The sequence below is a fragment of the Lygodium microphyllum genome, chromosome 27 (genome assembly GCF_053477565.2).
Source record: "Lygodium microphyllum isolate KBCC chromosome 27, Lygodium_microphyllum_v1.1.10, whole genome shotgun sequence".
Classification (NCBI taxonomy): domain Eukaryota; kingdom Viridiplantae; phylum Streptophyta; class Polypodiopsida; order Schizaeales; family Lygodiaceae; genus Lygodium; species Lygodium microphyllum.
Genome location: NC_141161.1, coordinates 97,513,454 through 97,531,648, shown reverse-complemented (window position 1 = coordinate 97,531,648; position 18,195 = coordinate 97,513,454). Strand labels below are relative to the sequence as shown.

At 46.7% G+C, this 18,195-nt stretch overlaps 1 protein-coding gene across 4 annotated transcripts in view; it reads right to left on the bottom strand.

The window, feature by feature from the left end:
- Positions 1 to 18,195, bottom strand: part of LOC148012641 (AP-1 complex subunit gamma-2-like) — a 235,857-nt gene that overhangs the window by 203,893 nt on the left and 13,769 nt on the right. For 3 of the 4 annotated variants that reach the window (XM_087668808.1, XM_087668809.1, XM_087668810.1), the window contains exons 2-4: positions 8,561 to 8,860; positions 8,239 to 8,380; positions 7,653 to 7,829 (exon numbers count right to left, since the gene is read on the bottom strand). In XM_087668808.1, coding sequence (XP_087524934.1) covers positions 7,653 to 7,829; positions 8,239 to 8,380; positions 8,561 to 8,860 — 619 coding nt within the window. Of the gene's footprint in view, positions 1 to 7,652; positions 7,830 to 7,882; positions 7,978 to 8,238; positions 8,381 to 8,560; positions 8,861 to 18,195 lie in introns of those variants that run through there. The other variant, XM_087668811.1, reaches the window with a different exon arrangement.

Genomic DNA, 18,195 nt, shown 5'->3' with positions numbered 1-18,195 from the left:
GTGATGTTTACACCCCTCCCACCAGTTTTGCTACCATATTCGGACCGGTTGGTGAGGCCGGCCACCTCTCCGATCATGAAGGACATACGGCATTCGGAACATTTGGCGATCCACCTTCATCATCTCTGCCAGGTCCAATGTAAGGTTTGTACAATTCTTTTCTATTGCATGAATCAAAACCCTCGCCTGTTTCTTCTTTTGAGGTACAGGATTCGGATGGCTTTGCGTATATGAACTTCAATAAATGGGGCTCACGAAGCAAACGAAATTCAGGTACATCTACAGCTTCTATTTCATTTGAGCATATTACACACACTTCTCACTTCCCTCCCATCCCACCCTCTTCTATATCACACCTTGATCCTCTCTCATAAACTTTCCAAAATCTTGGATTATACTCCACATCTACATCACACACCCTAGGGGTTGGATCTACCATCTCTGCTCCTACCACCTTTTCCTTCTTCACCCCATTCTCTACCTCTTTGTACCATGGTACTTCGTTAGGGGGAATGCCACCCTTTAACACAGTGCCTCTCACCTTTCAGCAAATGAGCACACCCATCACTCTTGGGTTGACTATGATGGGCATCCCCCTCACTATCCCCAGCTTCACATCTCCTATGACCACTCATATGCAGGGGTTTCCATCCTCAACTTATGGTGCGTCTTCACACTCTCCTTGGGTTACACCTATGCAGGGATTCCCATCTTCTACTCCCCGTGTTTCCATCCCACCTCCTTGGGTTCCTCATGTGGCTACCATGCCCATGCCTAGTCAGCCCATCCCTATCTATGGATCCACCTTGCACACTACCCGCATGCCTGGTAGGCACTCTAGGGCCCATTCCCAAGTGTACTCCACTCCCCCATCCTACCCCCACTACACTTTTTCACACTATCCATCTCCAAGCACTACCACTCCTGTTGCAACGGCCAAGAATGCCTTCACGGATAAGACACGTTTTAACGGGTCAAGTTCCACTACTTGGTCAAACTTCACAATCCAATGAAGCTACGCCTTCCACTGCTGCCCCATCTGCTCCTCCAGTCCCCACAGCGACTAATGGACATGTGGCACCCGGACAGCCTCAGCGGCCATCCTTCTCTACTCCTGAAGGATTGGTTGATTGGTCTGCAAGTTCCGATCCCGTTGCACTTCAGGCATCTATCTCACCTTCCTCCCCACCCCGTCATGCGTTCCCTTGGCAGAGCCCTGCTACTAGACATATGCGATGGTGGCCACCTTCTTAGACTAGCATGTCTCTATGTCCTTTCGGATACCCTAGGTTAGTCTAGTATTCATTTTTCCGCACTCTTAGAGTCGGGCCCATAGGATTTTTGTCTCTATATTTTAAGTCTTCCACTGCATTTACTCACACACACATACACATTTGTATCATTGCACTTGTTCCTTCAATTATCTTTTCATTTTAGTTTTATTTTGTTTTGGGAGCATCTTACTACTAACCTCTGTGATTGCAAACTTTGATCTCCTTTGCAAGTTTTATTTTCAGTGTAGGGCTAACATGTAGGTTTGCCCAGTCCTACCTAGGCTAGAGACTTGGGATGTGCGCCGTTCCTTCATGGTTTCATCATCCTTGGAGTTTTTCTCTTCTACCAACATGAAGGCTTCCCCTCCTGAGGCAGATCATGCAACATCTCTCTCGATATCTCTCTCAATGCTATCATGGCGGTGACTTCTACCTAGCTCTTCCAGCTGGGATGCTTCCTCCTCCTCTTCATTCCTTATGGTTCTCGGCACCACACGAAGACGGACATCAGGCTCCTCTTCCTTCTTCGACATCTACATCCAAGTTGAGAGGGGGTTCCCACCCTTCTTGGTATTCTACAGGCTTCAGCACTTTGTCTTCAACATCGGCTTCTCCCCCCTGTTGTACCTTACCCTTTGCATTGCATGATTTCATTATCTTTGTACTAGGGCGCTTGGGCAAGTGAACAATTTCTCCATGAGGGACACTGTCCAAGTGGCACCTGCTGCATGAACATTCTTTAGCATGTAGCATACTTTGCATCTCATTGTGCAGAGTACCACTCAAGCGGATCCTAAGCTGTTTCCACCGGCGGCTATTGTTACCGCACCACCATCCTTCTTCATCACATGGATACCTCACCACCTGTTTTTCCTCGTCATTGACACCCTGAGTGGTTGGGTTAGCTTGTACTGTTTTGTGATGTGTTGGGTGTACCCTCCCCACTCCCGTCTTCTGGGTTACTTTTACTTAATCGGCCGCATCCCATCAAATTTACTTCACTTATTCAAAAATAAAAAAGCATTACATGTAGTTCCATCCGCCTTTGTAGGGCTTGATAGGCCATTGGGCAGCCGACATGCACCCTTTGTACTATGCCCTATCCTCTCTGGGGTGACTACTTGGATTCCCTTGGTACGATAACCATCGTCTCTATAGTCTTGATAGGCCACTGGACAGCCGACGTGCACCCTTTGTCCGATGCCTTGGTTGCTTTGGGGGGGGACGCCTTGGGGTACATAAACATCACAATGGCTAGCCTAACCTTTCAGCTCAGTTTTGGACCTGAGAGGGGGTGTTGAGCTAAAATAGGCATTACTCGCTGATTAGCCTCTTAAAGAGTCCCAAAACACACTAAAAATGCTCTTTTAGAGTAAAACCCTAAAACGGGGAGCGGTTCGAGAGAGTTTAGTGGAAACCTTAATTTTTTGGGACCCTTCCACATCTATAAATAGACAGGCTGCCCCCATTCAGCTATGATCCTTGTTTTGCAGGTTACACCAGCACACACACCCTCTGCTGTTGTTGGCACCCAGTTTCCAGCGTGCAGCCCCCGCCTCCATCTGCTGTCGAGCCATCATGACTGCAGCCACCTCATCTTCAGCCTGTCCATTGCTATAGGCGACAACTCTCAGCTGTTGGCGACTGCTCCAAATTGTCCCAGACTGCTGTCCAACCTGCTATCCATCATCTCCAGGGTCAGCCAGCCTGCGTTTTCAGCATTGTAGGCCCTGACACTCTCAGACACTGTTTCAGCTTGTTGTTTACAACAGACTGTGCACAATTTCTAACCCCCGATCGGTGGTACACTGCTGCGTTTACCAGTTTCCAGCCTCCAGACTGCTGCGTTTTGGTAACCACCGGATGCGGATCAGGGGGGGGTGCTCGGCAGGGAAGGTGGTGGGGGGAAAGAGGATCGAGGGATGGTGGGATGGTCAGAGATACGTGGCGGGTGTGTGGTGGGGGATGGCTGGTGGCCCTAGAAGGGGGGACTGTGGGCCAAGGTCAATGGGGGGAGCCTTGGAGGTGGAGGGGGGTGGGTGTGGGGGCTGTGGGATCTCGGGTGAGGTAGTGTGAGGCACGGGTGGTGGTTGTGGGGGACTACAATCCTACCAGGTGGAGCGAGCAAGGGGGGATTGCGGAGTGCTCTCCCCAGGGGGGGTCGCTCGCCCTCCTGCTTCCTGTTGTTGAGGCTGCATCTGAGAAGCTAGCTACGGCCCCCCTTTCCGTCTCCCTCTCTGTCCTCTCTAGACCCATGTGAAGCCATCAGTGTCCACCTGCGAGCCGATGTGAAGCCGTCAGTGTCCACCTGCGAGCCTATCGGCGGAGCCGCCTTGGCTCCAAAATGCATACAATCTGCTGCCTGATGCCCAAAGTCATGGCAACGCAGGCATTGCCCTGGTTGCCTAGTCACAATGGCCTGCTGCCTAAAGGAGTGACCTCCTGCCTCAATCTCTAAGAACTTTGGTATACTCTTTGTGTCTTTCACAGCCACTCCTATCTTTGGGACTCCTACAGCTATCACTGCATCCCCAAACAAGGTAGGAAAAACTGTGCCGAAGAGCCGTCCAAAGTCCTCCACTAACTAGCGGTACTCTACCACCAGTCCGGGGAAAAGTAAGGTGACTGGGTGTCTGAGAACTGTGTTGTGGAGCGCAAAAGACTCCACTATGAAGCTACTATACCAAGGAACCATGTAAATGACCCCCTTTGTGGAGGCATAGGGCGAGCTCTCCAGTAACTCACGAGCTACGTCCGCAGAGGTACACGAGGACTGCCTCCACGATCTACGCTATGCCAATGCACAGCGTGGAGTGGAGCCAATCCCACAGCTGGGTCCTCGATGGGGAGTGTCCAACAACCGACCAAAGATTGTTGTTTCTTTCAACTCCATCTCTGTGGCACGGACGGCTAAGAGTTGTTCCTCAGAGAGGATGATGTGCAAGGTGTTTGATTGGGGGGCACTCGTAGAATGCACTGGCGTCTGACCAGAGGTTTCCATTGCGCGTCCTTGCTAGGAACCTACCTATCACGTTGTTGTGCTACCGGGGGGGGAGTTGCTGCAGGGGGGGGAGGGAGCAACTGGAGGTGGGGGAGAGAAGGGAAATTTGTTGTTTTCAAAACGGTGGTGTGACCACCTTGTCGGGGGCCTCAAGTCAGGGGAGCATGCGGAGGGGGGAAACAGGCAGGGGGTTGGTAAGGGAAAAAAGCGGGGTGTGGGGGGAAGCATTGTCAAGCGGAAAGGGGGAGAACAGACGAGAGGGTGCATAGCGGAGGAGAGGAGGACTGGCACAGAGGGGGGGGGAGGGGGAGAACTAGCACTTGGAGGGAGGATTGTCGAGCGGGAGGGGGGAGGACAGACAAGAGGGTGTAGGGCAGGGGGGAGGAGGACCGCGACGCGATGGCAGGAGCCATAGGAAACCACATGAAAAACTTGGAGCCTCTTCATGAGGTCACTATTCAAAATTATATAGTATGATTTTTCACCTACATCTAAGAAACTATATATTTGCATTAGTATGTATCAGTTTACATTAGTGTATGATCATTAGAGATTGATTATCAATTGTTGGTTTTCAATGGATGATCATCAATTGTCAGTGATATTCAGCTAGTTTTGTGAACAGCCATGTGTTTTATGAATGCCATTAATAATGTGGCCATGGTTCATGCTCAGTTTATGCTCTAATATGGTTGTTTGGCTAGAATAGTTGAGATATGCAATTGAGAGATATATTCTATGGGTTCTTGCAAAAGTTTTGGAGTATTTATGAGTCTTATAATTTATTTATGTTGGCTGGAAATTTTCAGCAAATGTTTGGCTTCAGTATGGTTGAACAATAGTGGCCAATGTCGTTTTGAGTATGATGCATTTTGGTAAATTCCAATGCAATATGCTTTGCTTTGGCACATTGCAATGCAATTGAGGATGATTGCAGGGTTTTCAAGGGAGTGGTCTATCTCACGAGAATATGAAATTTTAATGCTTTGGTCAGCATTTGACTAAAAGTCAATCAAATGTGCAAATGTGACTTGCGCATATGACTGCAAGTTAATTATTGCACAATCTGGGCCTAGCGACTTGAATTTCAGTCACTAAAATTGGGGGAAATTTCAAGAGATTCAAGCGGCCATTCAGACAACAAACATTTAGGGTTGAATTTGTCACCCAAGGAGAAAAATTAAGACCAATCCATGAGCAAACCAAGGGGAAATTTGGTTTGAAGGCTTGCTCGTCATTTATGACAGCAAGAGGCAATTGGAGAGTGAAGGGATTCAAGGAAACTCATTTTTTTCCATCTAGATTGCAATTCAAGATAAAGAAATACCACAAGGGGCACTAGTTTTGGGGATGATAGGCATCCATTGTCCAAGATTTAGGTAGCATTTGTGTTTCCAATTTATGTGAATTTTATGCTTGCTGTAATTGTTGATAAATCAGGTCATTACCACCCTCTTCGAGAAGTAAGGCTAGTTTCAGTTTATCAGCTTTCTTGAGAAGTGTGCCATTAAATCTCAACCATTTGCAGTTTTGCTCAGCTATTTGAAGGTGGACAATAGTTTTTATGCTGTCAAGACCCTAATTTACAATAGAAATTAGGGTTTTTCAGCTAGCTCAAAGTGCATGCCCATTAAACAAAAGCTGAAAGATTAGAGCAGCTGCTGGAAATTTTTTTGCAAGTAAAATGTGGCTGATTATATTACTCAAAAACACTGATTACAACAGAGTGCTCATGCTCAACAGACTAGCTGGAGCTGACGCAAAGTCACCAATACATCATGTATACAAGCCTCTCAAGGTGGTCTGAGGGGGGGAGTTGATATATCGCCAATTGGGGCTGCTTGCCTGCATCACGAAGAACAGACCCTGGCTGCCCCAAGTGTGCATGAAGTGACCTCGGAGCTCCTGACGAGCCCTGGACTCGCCCTGCACCTGATCCCATCAGCCGCAGAGGGAGTGGATGATGGAGGTCCAGAGCTCTGCTAAGGTCGCGTGTGCTGAAAGTCTCTCTCCGCCGAAAGCCTCCTGACACCGCGCCTTCCAGATATGCCATCCAATAAGACTCCCTATGATCTCCCATGCCTCCGAGCGGTCTGCTGTGGGCTCCAGTACATGGCGTATGGGTAGAGCCTCCAAACCGACCACTGTGCACGACCCCGCCTTGATAATGAATATCGTGTCCTGCATCCCAGCCTCATACAAAAGGTGACGGCTCTGGCTGACTGCCTGCCAACAGAAAGCTCCCCATGAGATATATCCAAGGTTGGGTGCTATACGGTGAAGGATGCGGCATGCTCCTCTCCACACGAGCTGCGCCTCCTCACATGACCAAAGGCAATGCTTTGGGTTTTCCAGAGGCTGCTCTGTGCAGCGCTTACAACCTCCCTCCTCCTGCATCTGGGCAAGCCAACTTTCCACCGCCAAACCTCCATGTGCCACCAACCATAAGAAGTACGACATCCTCCTCGGCCTCCAACTATCCCATAGGCGGCGCCAGAAGGTCCTTCGGAAGGGATCCGTAATGGTGTGCTCCACCCAGTGCCTGCTACGTGACGGCGCCAATCCATATCCTCCTACATCAGTACATGTCTGCCACTCTTGGCAGTGTATTCTAGGAACCTGGGTGGCTTCTTGGCGACCGCAGATGCCGGCCATAGCCACTCTCCTAGATCCCACTCCAGCTCATCAAGTGGTCTGCCCTCCCAAATCCAAAGGCGCCACTCCCTGAGCTCCTTTCAGAAAACATAGGGGTCCAGTCGCCATGTCTTCCCCTGAAGGCCCACCACCCGAATCCTCCTCCACGAAAGGGCAGCTGCTGGAAATGAAGCACTTATAGTAAATTTAGTGATGATTGACCATCCACATTGAAGCTGACCCGCATACGAGTGTACTAGATTCAATTTGTGCCTAAACAATGTCATAATCAAGGGGCACATTAGATCTTGATGCATCAGTGAGAGCCAAATGTATTGGAATTTTTAGAGAGATCAGTCTGCCTTAGTATATTACAAATTCAAGCAATAGAAGTTAAAGAAATAGCACAAGAGGCACCAATTTCGGGGCCAATCAGGTGTCAGCTGTCCAAGTTAAATGTAGGAGTATATTTATTTCAGATTTATGATTTTATTTGCTTGCTGTAATTTAGTGTTAAATCGGGTTGTCTACCACCCTATCCGAGAAGGAAGGCTGGTTCGAGATCAAATCAGAAAAAAAAAGGATGCAACTACTCTTGAGCATAAAAATGTCAGATATACACATACTCTACTGTTCAGACGGCTGTTTGATCTTAGCAATACCTTCTAAAAAGTTCAAAACATTCATGAAAATTAATTTTTTTACCACCATTGATACAATAACTCAGCTTCATTGGCACTTACTTTCTTCAAGTGTTCAAGAGCTGTTGAACTGCTTGTTTGGCATAGCACAATGCAGAGCTTTAAACCAGCAACAAGAACACCATGATGTTTGTCCGAAAGCAATGCAATAGCTGAGTTCAACAGACTTTCCCCCAAGTCAGGAACTTTATGCACAATTCGCACACAGCACAAAGCAGCCTAGACAAGAAGAATGTCTATCGATTAGAAAAGAACTGAATGTATCTTTTTACCTGAAATATGAGCAAACATTGAAATTATGCTAGTACATAAATCCTTTTCATTGGCACAGTCATCATCCATACTCCAGGCACTCACTTTTCAGAGTCTCATCATCTTGCTTGTAGTCTCCTGTTTTCCACAGCTCGTGGCTTTTTAAGCACAGTTGATACTGATTCTTATTCTTTGCAAATAACATGGAAATTATCTAGTTTGTTTCTTAAGACTTAGATTGCCAGTAGTCGTGCCCTCTCTCTAGCTAAGCTCGACTTTCTCCTCTGCTGATTATAGAGCTAGGATTTAAGCCTCAATATCTTCATAAACAGAGCTACTTAGACTGATGTGGAAACCTACAAACTTTTAGGTTTACCTTCTTACGTATGTATGGGTTCCCATTCTGCAGCAGTTTTGCTACTTCAGATGCAAGATCACTAGCCATTTCGGTAGAGCAGAGGTTTGCAAATGCACAGAGTGCAATGCCCACAATGAACTGATTTGCATTATTCAAATCACTATTGCAAGTTCAGGATGCTTTTGATATATTAAGTGCAAGAATGTCACCAACAAAGAAACACAAAAAAGTAAATCTACCAACAAGCTAACAAAAAGAAAACCAACAAATCCTCTACATCCTGTAAGTATACCAGAAAGTTAAAATGTACATGAATTATCAGATGCAAGTTTCAGGATACTTTTTTATAGAGTTTGTGACCATCATGAACAACTCCTGCTTCTCATCCAGTAGTAGCATAAAGCCAAGGTAACCAATCCTTTTCTCCACAAATCCATTTTCTGCTATTAATTTAAGGCACTCCATTTGGCCAAAATGTGTAGGGTAGCCCAACATGTGTATGAACATGAGCTTAGCAACATTCCGGTGTCTTTTGGGGTTATCATCCTTAAATGCAGTACGCAAAGCACTACTCTCTTTTGCGATGACCTCTCTTTCTTCAGCTGCAGTTTTGCAGGCCCGAACTTGACGAATGAGTTCCCTGTGTTAAAACAGATATTTGCAGTCTCAGGCAGGATGATCAGATTTTCCAATTATGTTCAACATTTCATTATTAGCTATCAAGGACTTAAATAGAAATCTTGAACTTCCAAATATTCATGCACATAGACAGAGTCCTAGTTCTCCTTCTCCTTCTCTTTAGGATTTGTAATCAACACTCCTTAAAGTTGAGCTCCTCCTAGGTAGGGTTGGGTTTCATCATGTTGATGGAGTCTCTAAATAGGTGGTGTGGCTTCAAGTAGACCCAAGGCAACAGAGTACTAAAAGAGCATGTGTATCAGTCTTAGAAAACTGTTTGATACAGAAAAAATTGTCCCAAGACAATCCTAAAATTCATACACATAACACACCTTTTGTTTGTTGACATTAGACATCCTGAAGCTTGTGTGCAGGCATGGACACGAGAGTTTTTCAGTGCAACCTATCCAATTGGTCCAAATAGCCCAAACCTTGTGCATGCAAAAAAGAGCATAACCAGGTGAAACCGGGCTGCATGACAGATATTTATTACAACACAGAAATAAAACAAAAGATTTGGACAGTAATGACATGAAAGTACTAAGTTGGGAAGCAACCCCGCCCCCCTAAAAAACAAACCAACCCAACAAAAGAGAAGCCAAGTGACAGCTATCTACACCTCAAGTCTCACAATTAAAATGTCAGGTAGCTTTCTCTCAAAACTCTCAACAATGAGATGCAAAGCAAAACAAGAGAGTCCAACGAATTTGATCCTGGTTCGTTGTCAACATATAAGGGCGAAGATCACCCATACTCACAAAGGTAGATGGGAGAGAACGAGACACTAACTATGCACAAGCAGGACAAAGGAATTCCTAGCTATCTAGATTATATGCATCTCAATTCTTGTGGAGACCTTAGTTGGTTTGGCATTACAACCGGCTAGATTGTGGCTTTTTATTCAGCGCATTGTACAAAACATTAAGAGCAGGAACCCTAGGGATATGCTTCTTTTCTTGTTCTATGTTGATGCAATTTGGCGTAGCCAAAGGGGTGGCCATGGGTGTGCATCTATCAGGAAAGACTATCTCCTCTTGAGCTTGGGCCATACTTGCGGAGACCTTGCCTACCAATGCCTTTGAAATGGGGAAATATTTCTTGATGATCTCATTGGCCACCGCTTGAGGGATCTTTGGGCATGGACCACATTCTCCACCTATCTTGGACAAGTGGATGAGAAGCCATGTGACACTACTTGTTTGGACCTTGCCACAATACTTGCAAGTCCTACAATAAGCATTTGTGTGATTAGTGATTTTCTCAAGATGAGAGGTGTGTAACGAAAAGGCTTTATGAAGGGCTTTAGGCATGGTGATTGTCAATAGAGGTAGTAAGAGAGTTGGAGGTGTTGACTTATAAGAGAGGTGGTAGATAGAGGAGGTGGTAAGAGAGATGGAGGAGGCGGTGGTAGATAGAGGAGGTGCTAAGAGAGGTGGAGAAAGAGAAAGAGAAGAAGGAAGACTCAAAAAGTAGAGGAAGAGAAGTTGATAAGAGAGGAAGAAGAAGAGGTAGAGGAAGGAAAAGGTAGGGAGAGGAAGAGGTGGAGGTGTGAAGGTTGAGACGTGAGCTTGAGGCTTGGACTTAAAGGAGGCTTTAGCCTTGATAAGGAGGAAGAGAGCTTAAAGGTTGAGGATGGAGAATGAAATGGAAGACAGCTGTTTTACCCAGCCAAGAAAAGGGGCTGCAAGACAGTTAGAAAGGGGTACCAATGATCAGGAAAATGATCTGCACAATAGTAACTTTGGGGCACCAATAGTCATGTTGCCCAGTCTAGTCGGACAAGAACAATATGGAACAGACTGATCCAACCAGACTAGATGGATCTGACGAAACAAATCTGTCCACAGATGGGATGTAACCCTGGCAAAGGGCAATGCAATAGGTTATACTCATGCAAAATGCTATGCAATGGTGCCACTTGAATAGTGCCCTCATAGGACAATTGTTCACTTCTCCAAGTGCCCTTTTACAATCATAATCATCCTGATGATATGGATATTGATACATAGTACAATAATAATGTATTTGAAGTAACCAAAATCCTATAAACACCAAGAGAAGAATACCTCCTCCTCTCAATACTTGATAGTGGAAGGAGAAGTATGCACCCCCTCTCTCCCCAAGATGTATATGTCGACAGGGAAAAGGACAAGCACCCAAAGAAGCATGTCTAGCTGAAAACTTGTGAAATGAATGGCCTCTAAGGTCACCTCAAGAAAGGCAAGTACTTGGCCTTGACAGGAAAAGACTCCTTACTGGTCCAAGTTTTGTGGCCCCATCAAGGAAGGGAAACCAAGATAATGAGTACCGGACAATCCAAGTCTTCTCTTCAATCAACCGGTAGTCCCTGTAGGGGTTAGTGAGACAAGCTATAAGCAAAAAATGCCATCCATAAAACACACATATCTCAACTTCAATGGAAAGTGCTTGTAAGTGCAATGTGTTGTGTTTTGAGATGGTCCCACTACCAAAAGGTAGGTACGCTAAAGACAGAAAAATAAGAGGAGAAATGTTGAGTGGAAGAGAGAAGCTTGGCTAGAGCATGCCTGCAAGATTCAACTGATGCACAGGTGGAAAGTACAATAGAACTGCGGTTAGTGTGACTACAATCTACACTTGAGAAAGGCTCCATCATCTGCTAGATCATAAAAATCTCTAGGAAAACTAGGCTCAACTCCTTCAGGATATACACTCGATGTAGAGGGCAACTCAGAAATAGAAGAGGACTCGGTAAGTCTATCCTCAAGGGAGACAATAAGTGCTTCACAACCAAAGTCCAAAGACTGGCATCAATGGACCAATCAGATAACCCCTCGGGTGTAGCAAGTGTAGATGGAAGTAGTGGATCTAACTTGTTGGGGTGGAGGATGACCCCCTCTTGGGTGTGGAGATGGAGCTGAAGGACCCTCGTCTCATGCACTCAAGTACCTAGGTGGTGGGGAAGAGGGTCAAATCTTGGGAGGACTACCCTTGGTCTTTGAGCAGCACTCCTATTCAATCCTAGAGAATAGTTACTTTGTTCCTTACTACCTGACTCAATCTCGGTGTTATTCTTTCCACCACCTTGCTTCATCTTTTGGGAAGTTAATGCCCCCTCTGAGTATTGGGTTTTCCTATGAAATTGATTAAACATCTGAGCATTGCACAATAGTTGCCACTCAAATTCATAGAAGGTGAGTAATTGGGGCAGTGAGATGATGTGTTGGATAAATTGAAGTACCTTTGTAGTAATTTATTCATGAACAATGTGCCTTGATCGTGACTAGCATCAACAGGAGCAGATCAGCGTGATCTGTCCAGATTTGCGTCTGTTTTTCTCTTGATGCAATCTGCTGCAAATGGGTAGCAATGTTTGTGTGGTTGTTGCACTCCTTACTGAGTAACAACCTTGGCCATTGAGCAGAGATTCTCAGCACTACTGAGTGCACCATATGCATCAGTGAGCGGCAGGTTAAAAGCCCTCCCAGACCAGCATGAATAGGCTGAAGTTGTGCCTGTGTCTCTGCATAAAATACTCAGCATTGGTGCTCATATACTATGCCTGAACACTGCAAGGATGCTTGGCATTGAGTTTGGTAATATACTCATGCATTTGGATGCCATTCAAAGGGTCTGAAGATCAGTCACTGATTGAATACACAGGCAGGGTGCTGTCTTAAATCTGTGATAACTTGTACTCGAAACTTGGAGCTCACTGAAGCTTATTTTTGGTACCTACTTATGCTTGGATGAGGCCACATATCTGTAGAAAGGTTAATGGGCTGATTGAGCACTGAATGCTCAGTTCTGGACTGAGTTGCAGCTGGTTATAACAGAGAGTTGGCTAGTCACAGCCTGTTTGCAGTCTTTCTCTCACTGCCACTTGAAGAGTGTACAAGCATCCATGGTCATATGTCCATGTATTGACTTCCAGAGTTCATACCACTTGCTTAAGATGTTTTGGAGCTGGTTCTAAGCTGAAATACTTCAACCTTAACAGAGATTTTACTGCTGTTGTCCCACAGACTGTTTATCTGTCATTGGTTAGAAGACTTGTATTCATGTCTACTATGCAGTCAATGGTATCTACATGAAGTGTTATCAGCCCCTGAGGGTATGGCAAATGTTTGGAGATGTCTGACATGCTTTTGAGCTGAAATATCACTGGTTATTGTAGAGCTTTTACCATTGATGAACTGATGTCTGCTACATGTCTGGATTGAGCAGGACTGAGCTGAATGCAGGGTACCTATAAATGTAGATGTATTGCTTGAATGTTATGCAAGCATTTTATTAGTGAAAAGACATCTTGGACTGCAGGGAGTCAGACATTGACAGTTTACATATTGCAATAAATACTTACAGCTGAAGATATGGAAAATGCAACAAGTACCGACAATATCACTCAAATTGTGGGAGAGAAGCTTGACAAAAAGAACATTGCTCTATGGAAGTTCAGGATGCAAAACTTCCTGATTGGAAGAGGCTACTAGGATCTCTGTGCAGGAGATAAAGCTAAACCGAGACTCCTAGAAAAGAATTCGACTGTAAAGCAACTGAGAGATCATAGGCAGTGGTCAGAGAGATCTAGCAGAGTTTTACATTGGTTCTCATTATGCATCTTAGATGCAATGGCTATGCAAATTACTAGTTGTCAAACTCCAAAGTCCAAAGGATGCTTGGGACATTCTTATGAAAAATTATGGTAATGTTACTTATGCATGGAAGATTCAGCTAAAACAGCAATTCAATAAGATGACAAGGAATTGTAGGAGTATTCAGGCTTATACTACAGAGATTAAAACTATTGCAGATCAGCTTGCATCAATTGGTTCCAAAGATGATAATGATGACAAGGAATTGTAGGAGTATTCAAGCTTATGCTATAGAGATTAAAACTATTGCAGATCAACTTGCATCAATTGGTTCCAAAGTTGAGAATGATGACATGATTGCAATCACCTTGAATGGTTTGGGAAAGGAATACAAAGCCTTTGACATCGATCTCTGTAAGAACAAATCCCCCTGACTAGGATGAGTTACTTTGTTGCTGCATGAGGAAGTCAAGCTTGGCTTGAATACAAGATCAAGTACCTCTCAGAGTAGAGATACTATGTTCTACTCGAGTCAGTGAGATAGAGGTGGCAGAGCTTGTGGAGCTTCTCGAGGTCGTGGTAACACTTGGAATGCCTACGGACAGCAGTAACAGAATGCATGGCAGAGTCAAAATGCACAAGGTCCAAGAGGATCATGATCCTTTAGAGACAGGGGGGAGATCACCTAGAGGCAAAGGTGGTTCTTCGCACTCTCATGATCAGTAAAATAGGGACAGATTATCATTAATGTGGCAGATATGGACACATAGCAAAGGCCTATCATAAAAAGCAAGCTAACATGAAGGCAGATGGCAGTCAGCATGGCAACTATACATCTTCTAGTAACACTCGTGATGATCAAACAAATAGGTTGTTTACTATGCAGCATATTTCTAAGGATATGCCTAGATAAGGCAAGGCTGATGAACAATGGTATATAGACTCACGTGCATCCAATCATATGACTCCGCATGGTGAGTGATTTGATAAAATGATTGCAAGCTCTCATGGCTACACAGCGGCCATGGCGTCTTTTAGCAGTGGCCAATAAACAACCAGACAGTTTTCCACTTCAACCCACACAGGGCATTCACGTTGCAGCAGACGCTGAAAATCTGCCATGGGGCGCCATGGCACCACATGGACCAGACGGCGATCATCAACGAACAATGGCAGTTTAGACAGGAGAGCAGCACGGTGTGTCTCTGATTTCAATAGCACCTCAAAAAAACCCCGGGGGCCAACAAAAATCTCTTCAACACATTCCTCTTGTGGCAGATTGTGCAGCCACTGGCGAATACGGGAAAGCAGCGGGATCCTACCAGTGAAAAAAAGTATGACAGCACGTTCATAGAACACTGAAAAGGAGCGCAAGACATGTTTCGGATCCACAGTGGCTTCCAGAACATCTTCCGTTGCAGAGTCCGAAAAGACTTCCTGATTATGTTGAACATAATCGCCCACAGCAAAGTGTTGGCAAACTCCAACAGGTGCTCCCAATCAACCTCCTGGGAGTCCACAAAATCAGAAGCAACCTGAGCATAGGAACGATCCTGATGATCCATTATCCCTGCCGAAGTATGCTTGGTGCGTTTGCCCGCTAGCTGGAGGTCAGAAGCAGGGGGCATCTCCTCTGTGCACGGAACCATGTCCTCTGGTTCCTCGGTGTCAAAATCCGGACCAAGAGCTGCCACCGTTTGGTCTATGAAAGCCAGATCCAGGCCAGCCATATTGTATCAGTACGTATGTCAGACAGAGGCCGAGTGAAAAAGTCGCGGGGGGCAAAGACACGCAGGCTTCTCTTTCTCTATCTCCCTCTCTCTCTCGCTCCCTCTTTTCTGTACAGAGTCACTGTCCAGGGGCGTATTCTACACGCACAGCTAATGAAAGCGAAGCTTTACCTGTCAGCCTCAGTCGTGGCCTGTCCCAAGAACCCTGGTGGCAAAGCACAACCCTAACAATGCAGGGGCAGGAGGGCAAAGCAACGGCCGGGAAGTCGACGGCAGAGCAGGGCGGTCTGGGGCGCAGGGCAGGGGCCCGTTATCAGCCGAAACCCTAACAGGCAGGGCGAAGGGGCAAGAAGCAAGCGCAGAGGGCAGAGTACAGGCGGATGGGGGACGCAGGCAAGGGGCTGTCCAACAGCAAGGGGGAGGACTCAACGGCCGTGGAGGGCGTCAGGGGCAGGCGAGGGGACTGCATGCGGCGAGCAGAAGGCGTCAGACGGCGTCTGCAGCAGGCGACGCAGGTCAGGCGACGTCCTCTCTCTCTCTCTCTCTCTCTCTCTCTCTCTCTCTCTCTCTCTTTTCGTAAAAGGTAATTGTATTAATTACGGAAAAAAGGTACAAGATTACATGATTACATGATTACAAGAGACACGAGGGCCCTAGGCCAACGTGTGGGGAATCCCCGTACTAATGCACTAAAAAGGTTACACCAATCATGGCAACGACCCAGAGGCAATTGCCATATGCCAGGGATGCAAATCCTCCCGAGGGAGCAAGTCGGAGTGCCGGATGAGATCTAGCTGCCAATGCAAGAGCCCTTTAAGCCTGGCAATATGTCTCAGTACATTAGAGGCCGAATCAAAGAGAAAGGCATTGCGCGTGGTCCAAATGTGCCAGCATCCCCAGTATCTGAAAAAGTGAAATAAGATCTTCATATGTAACTGTGGCGGTGTGGGGTACTTTGGGCGCACAAAAACCCAATCGAAAGGAGTTAGTGAGGACCCCATCACTGCGCGCCAGATTTGCGACAAGAGTGACCAGATATTCTTGGCGAGCGGGCAAGAAAGAAAACGATGTCGGGCCGATTCCGCAGTAGTGGTACAGAATAAACAATTGCCATTGGAGATTCGACGCTTGGAAAGGGCCGAGGCAAGAGGAAGACCACCAATCATTACCCGCCAAAGAAAGACCTTGCATTTGAAAGGTGCCTTATTCAGCCAGCCCTCCATCAGCGTTGCCTGCCACCATGACAGCGATTTCCGCAGTCCCCAAACAGTATTAGCTTTCACACCCAGCCATTGGTGATCTTGAATGAGAAGATGATACACCTGATTGGTAGAGGCCTTTTCTAGACTCAACCGGCCTGCAAGGTCCCAGTCCTGCCAAGGACGATCCACAGCCAGGGCAGGAAAGGGTTGCCTACCCTGAACCTCCGACAAAAGCTTTCCCCATAAACCACGGTATCCGCGCGGGATCCTGAAAAGTCTCCTAGCAGTCCGAAACGATGCGAGGACATTGCGAGTGGCAAGGGTAGCATCCGCAATCGACGTCACACCTAAACGGGCCATGCGGTTAAATCTCGGTCTGAGCTGATGTTTGTCTTCCCATGAAAGTAATCTCGATACCGCCAACAATTCCAGCTGAAAGGAGTTAGTCTGCAAGCGGTCCCCCACTGGATGCCAACGGGCCTTTTGGAGCACCACTTTCCAAGAGCCGACCAAGCGCAGTAATAAAGAGGAAGAGGGACTGGAAAATCGAGAGTCGGCATTAAGGACATGCCACCAGGAGGCCCGAAGTCGTGTGTTACCATGGCGCTGTTAGAGATCATAGCCTGATCAGGGGATCAGGGGCAGCAGGGCAGGTTTGGTGGCAGTCTGCACAGTCGGACTGCCACGTGGCAGTCCGACTGCTTGCGGCCCAGTCGGCTGCATTTAATGCAGCCGACCTGTTCTGGTTGCGCCCTATTTTTGGCGGCCTCTTTTTGCCCCGGTTGTCGGCTATTTATACCCGACGTTCCCAGCAGTCTACACACACTTCTCTGACGCAGATTACAGACCAGTGACGCGCAGATTCTGTCTCTGTTCACAGATTTCAGACAGCAGACAGTGCAGACTGCAGCGGACTTCGAGGTGGACAGCAGGTTGCATCGTCGAGGTGGAGACATGCAGTCCAGCGCACTGCGCCCGTATATATATCTGCATATCTTTGTATTCAGCATTCTTTATATAGCAGATCTTCATCGTCCACTGTCTCTTTCTCTCCCTTCTCTCTCTGCGTTCTCTCTCTCTCAGTCCTACGCTTCCGCACCGCTGCACTCTGACATGGTATCAGAGCAGTGTTTGAGGGCTGACTGAGCGCAGAATCAACCTGAAGAGGAGTTTCCATCGCGACACAAATTTGCGTTTTTTGCGTTTAAGGGCAGACAGGAGGGCTGCGCCTTGGAACAAGGCTGAAACGAGTGTGGGCGCACAGGAAAGGAGTACAGGTGGTGGATTTGCTGCTGTTTACTGCTGTTTGACGTGGAGGAAGTTTGAGTTTTCAGCCTACAAGTGCAGGTTTTGCTTTTTCATCGCCTCCGGCGGGTGAAGAAGGATCAGGACGCGGAAGAGCCTTAGCAGGCTGAGTTTTCCCAGTCAGAGGGGGCTGCTTTTGCGTTTGTGAAGGCATTGCAGATGAAGATGTCTACCGAGATGGACTTGGAGTTCCAGGCGATTATGGACCGGAAGGTGCCTGTCTTACCGGCTCTTCCTACAGATCAGAAGCTCGACGGCGATAACTACCGCATTTGGCGCATCATGATATTGGCCATTCTTGAGTCCTATGATTTGGCGGAGTTGGTACAGGAGGAGATTGACCGGCCCTCGGTAAGAGATGAGTCCAAACTCTCTTCCGATGCTCGTGCGGAGTTGGCCAAGGCCCAGTCTCATTGGGACAAACTGAATGACAGGATTCGATCCTTTCTCTTTCTATCATGCACTACAGCCGTGATCGCTCACATC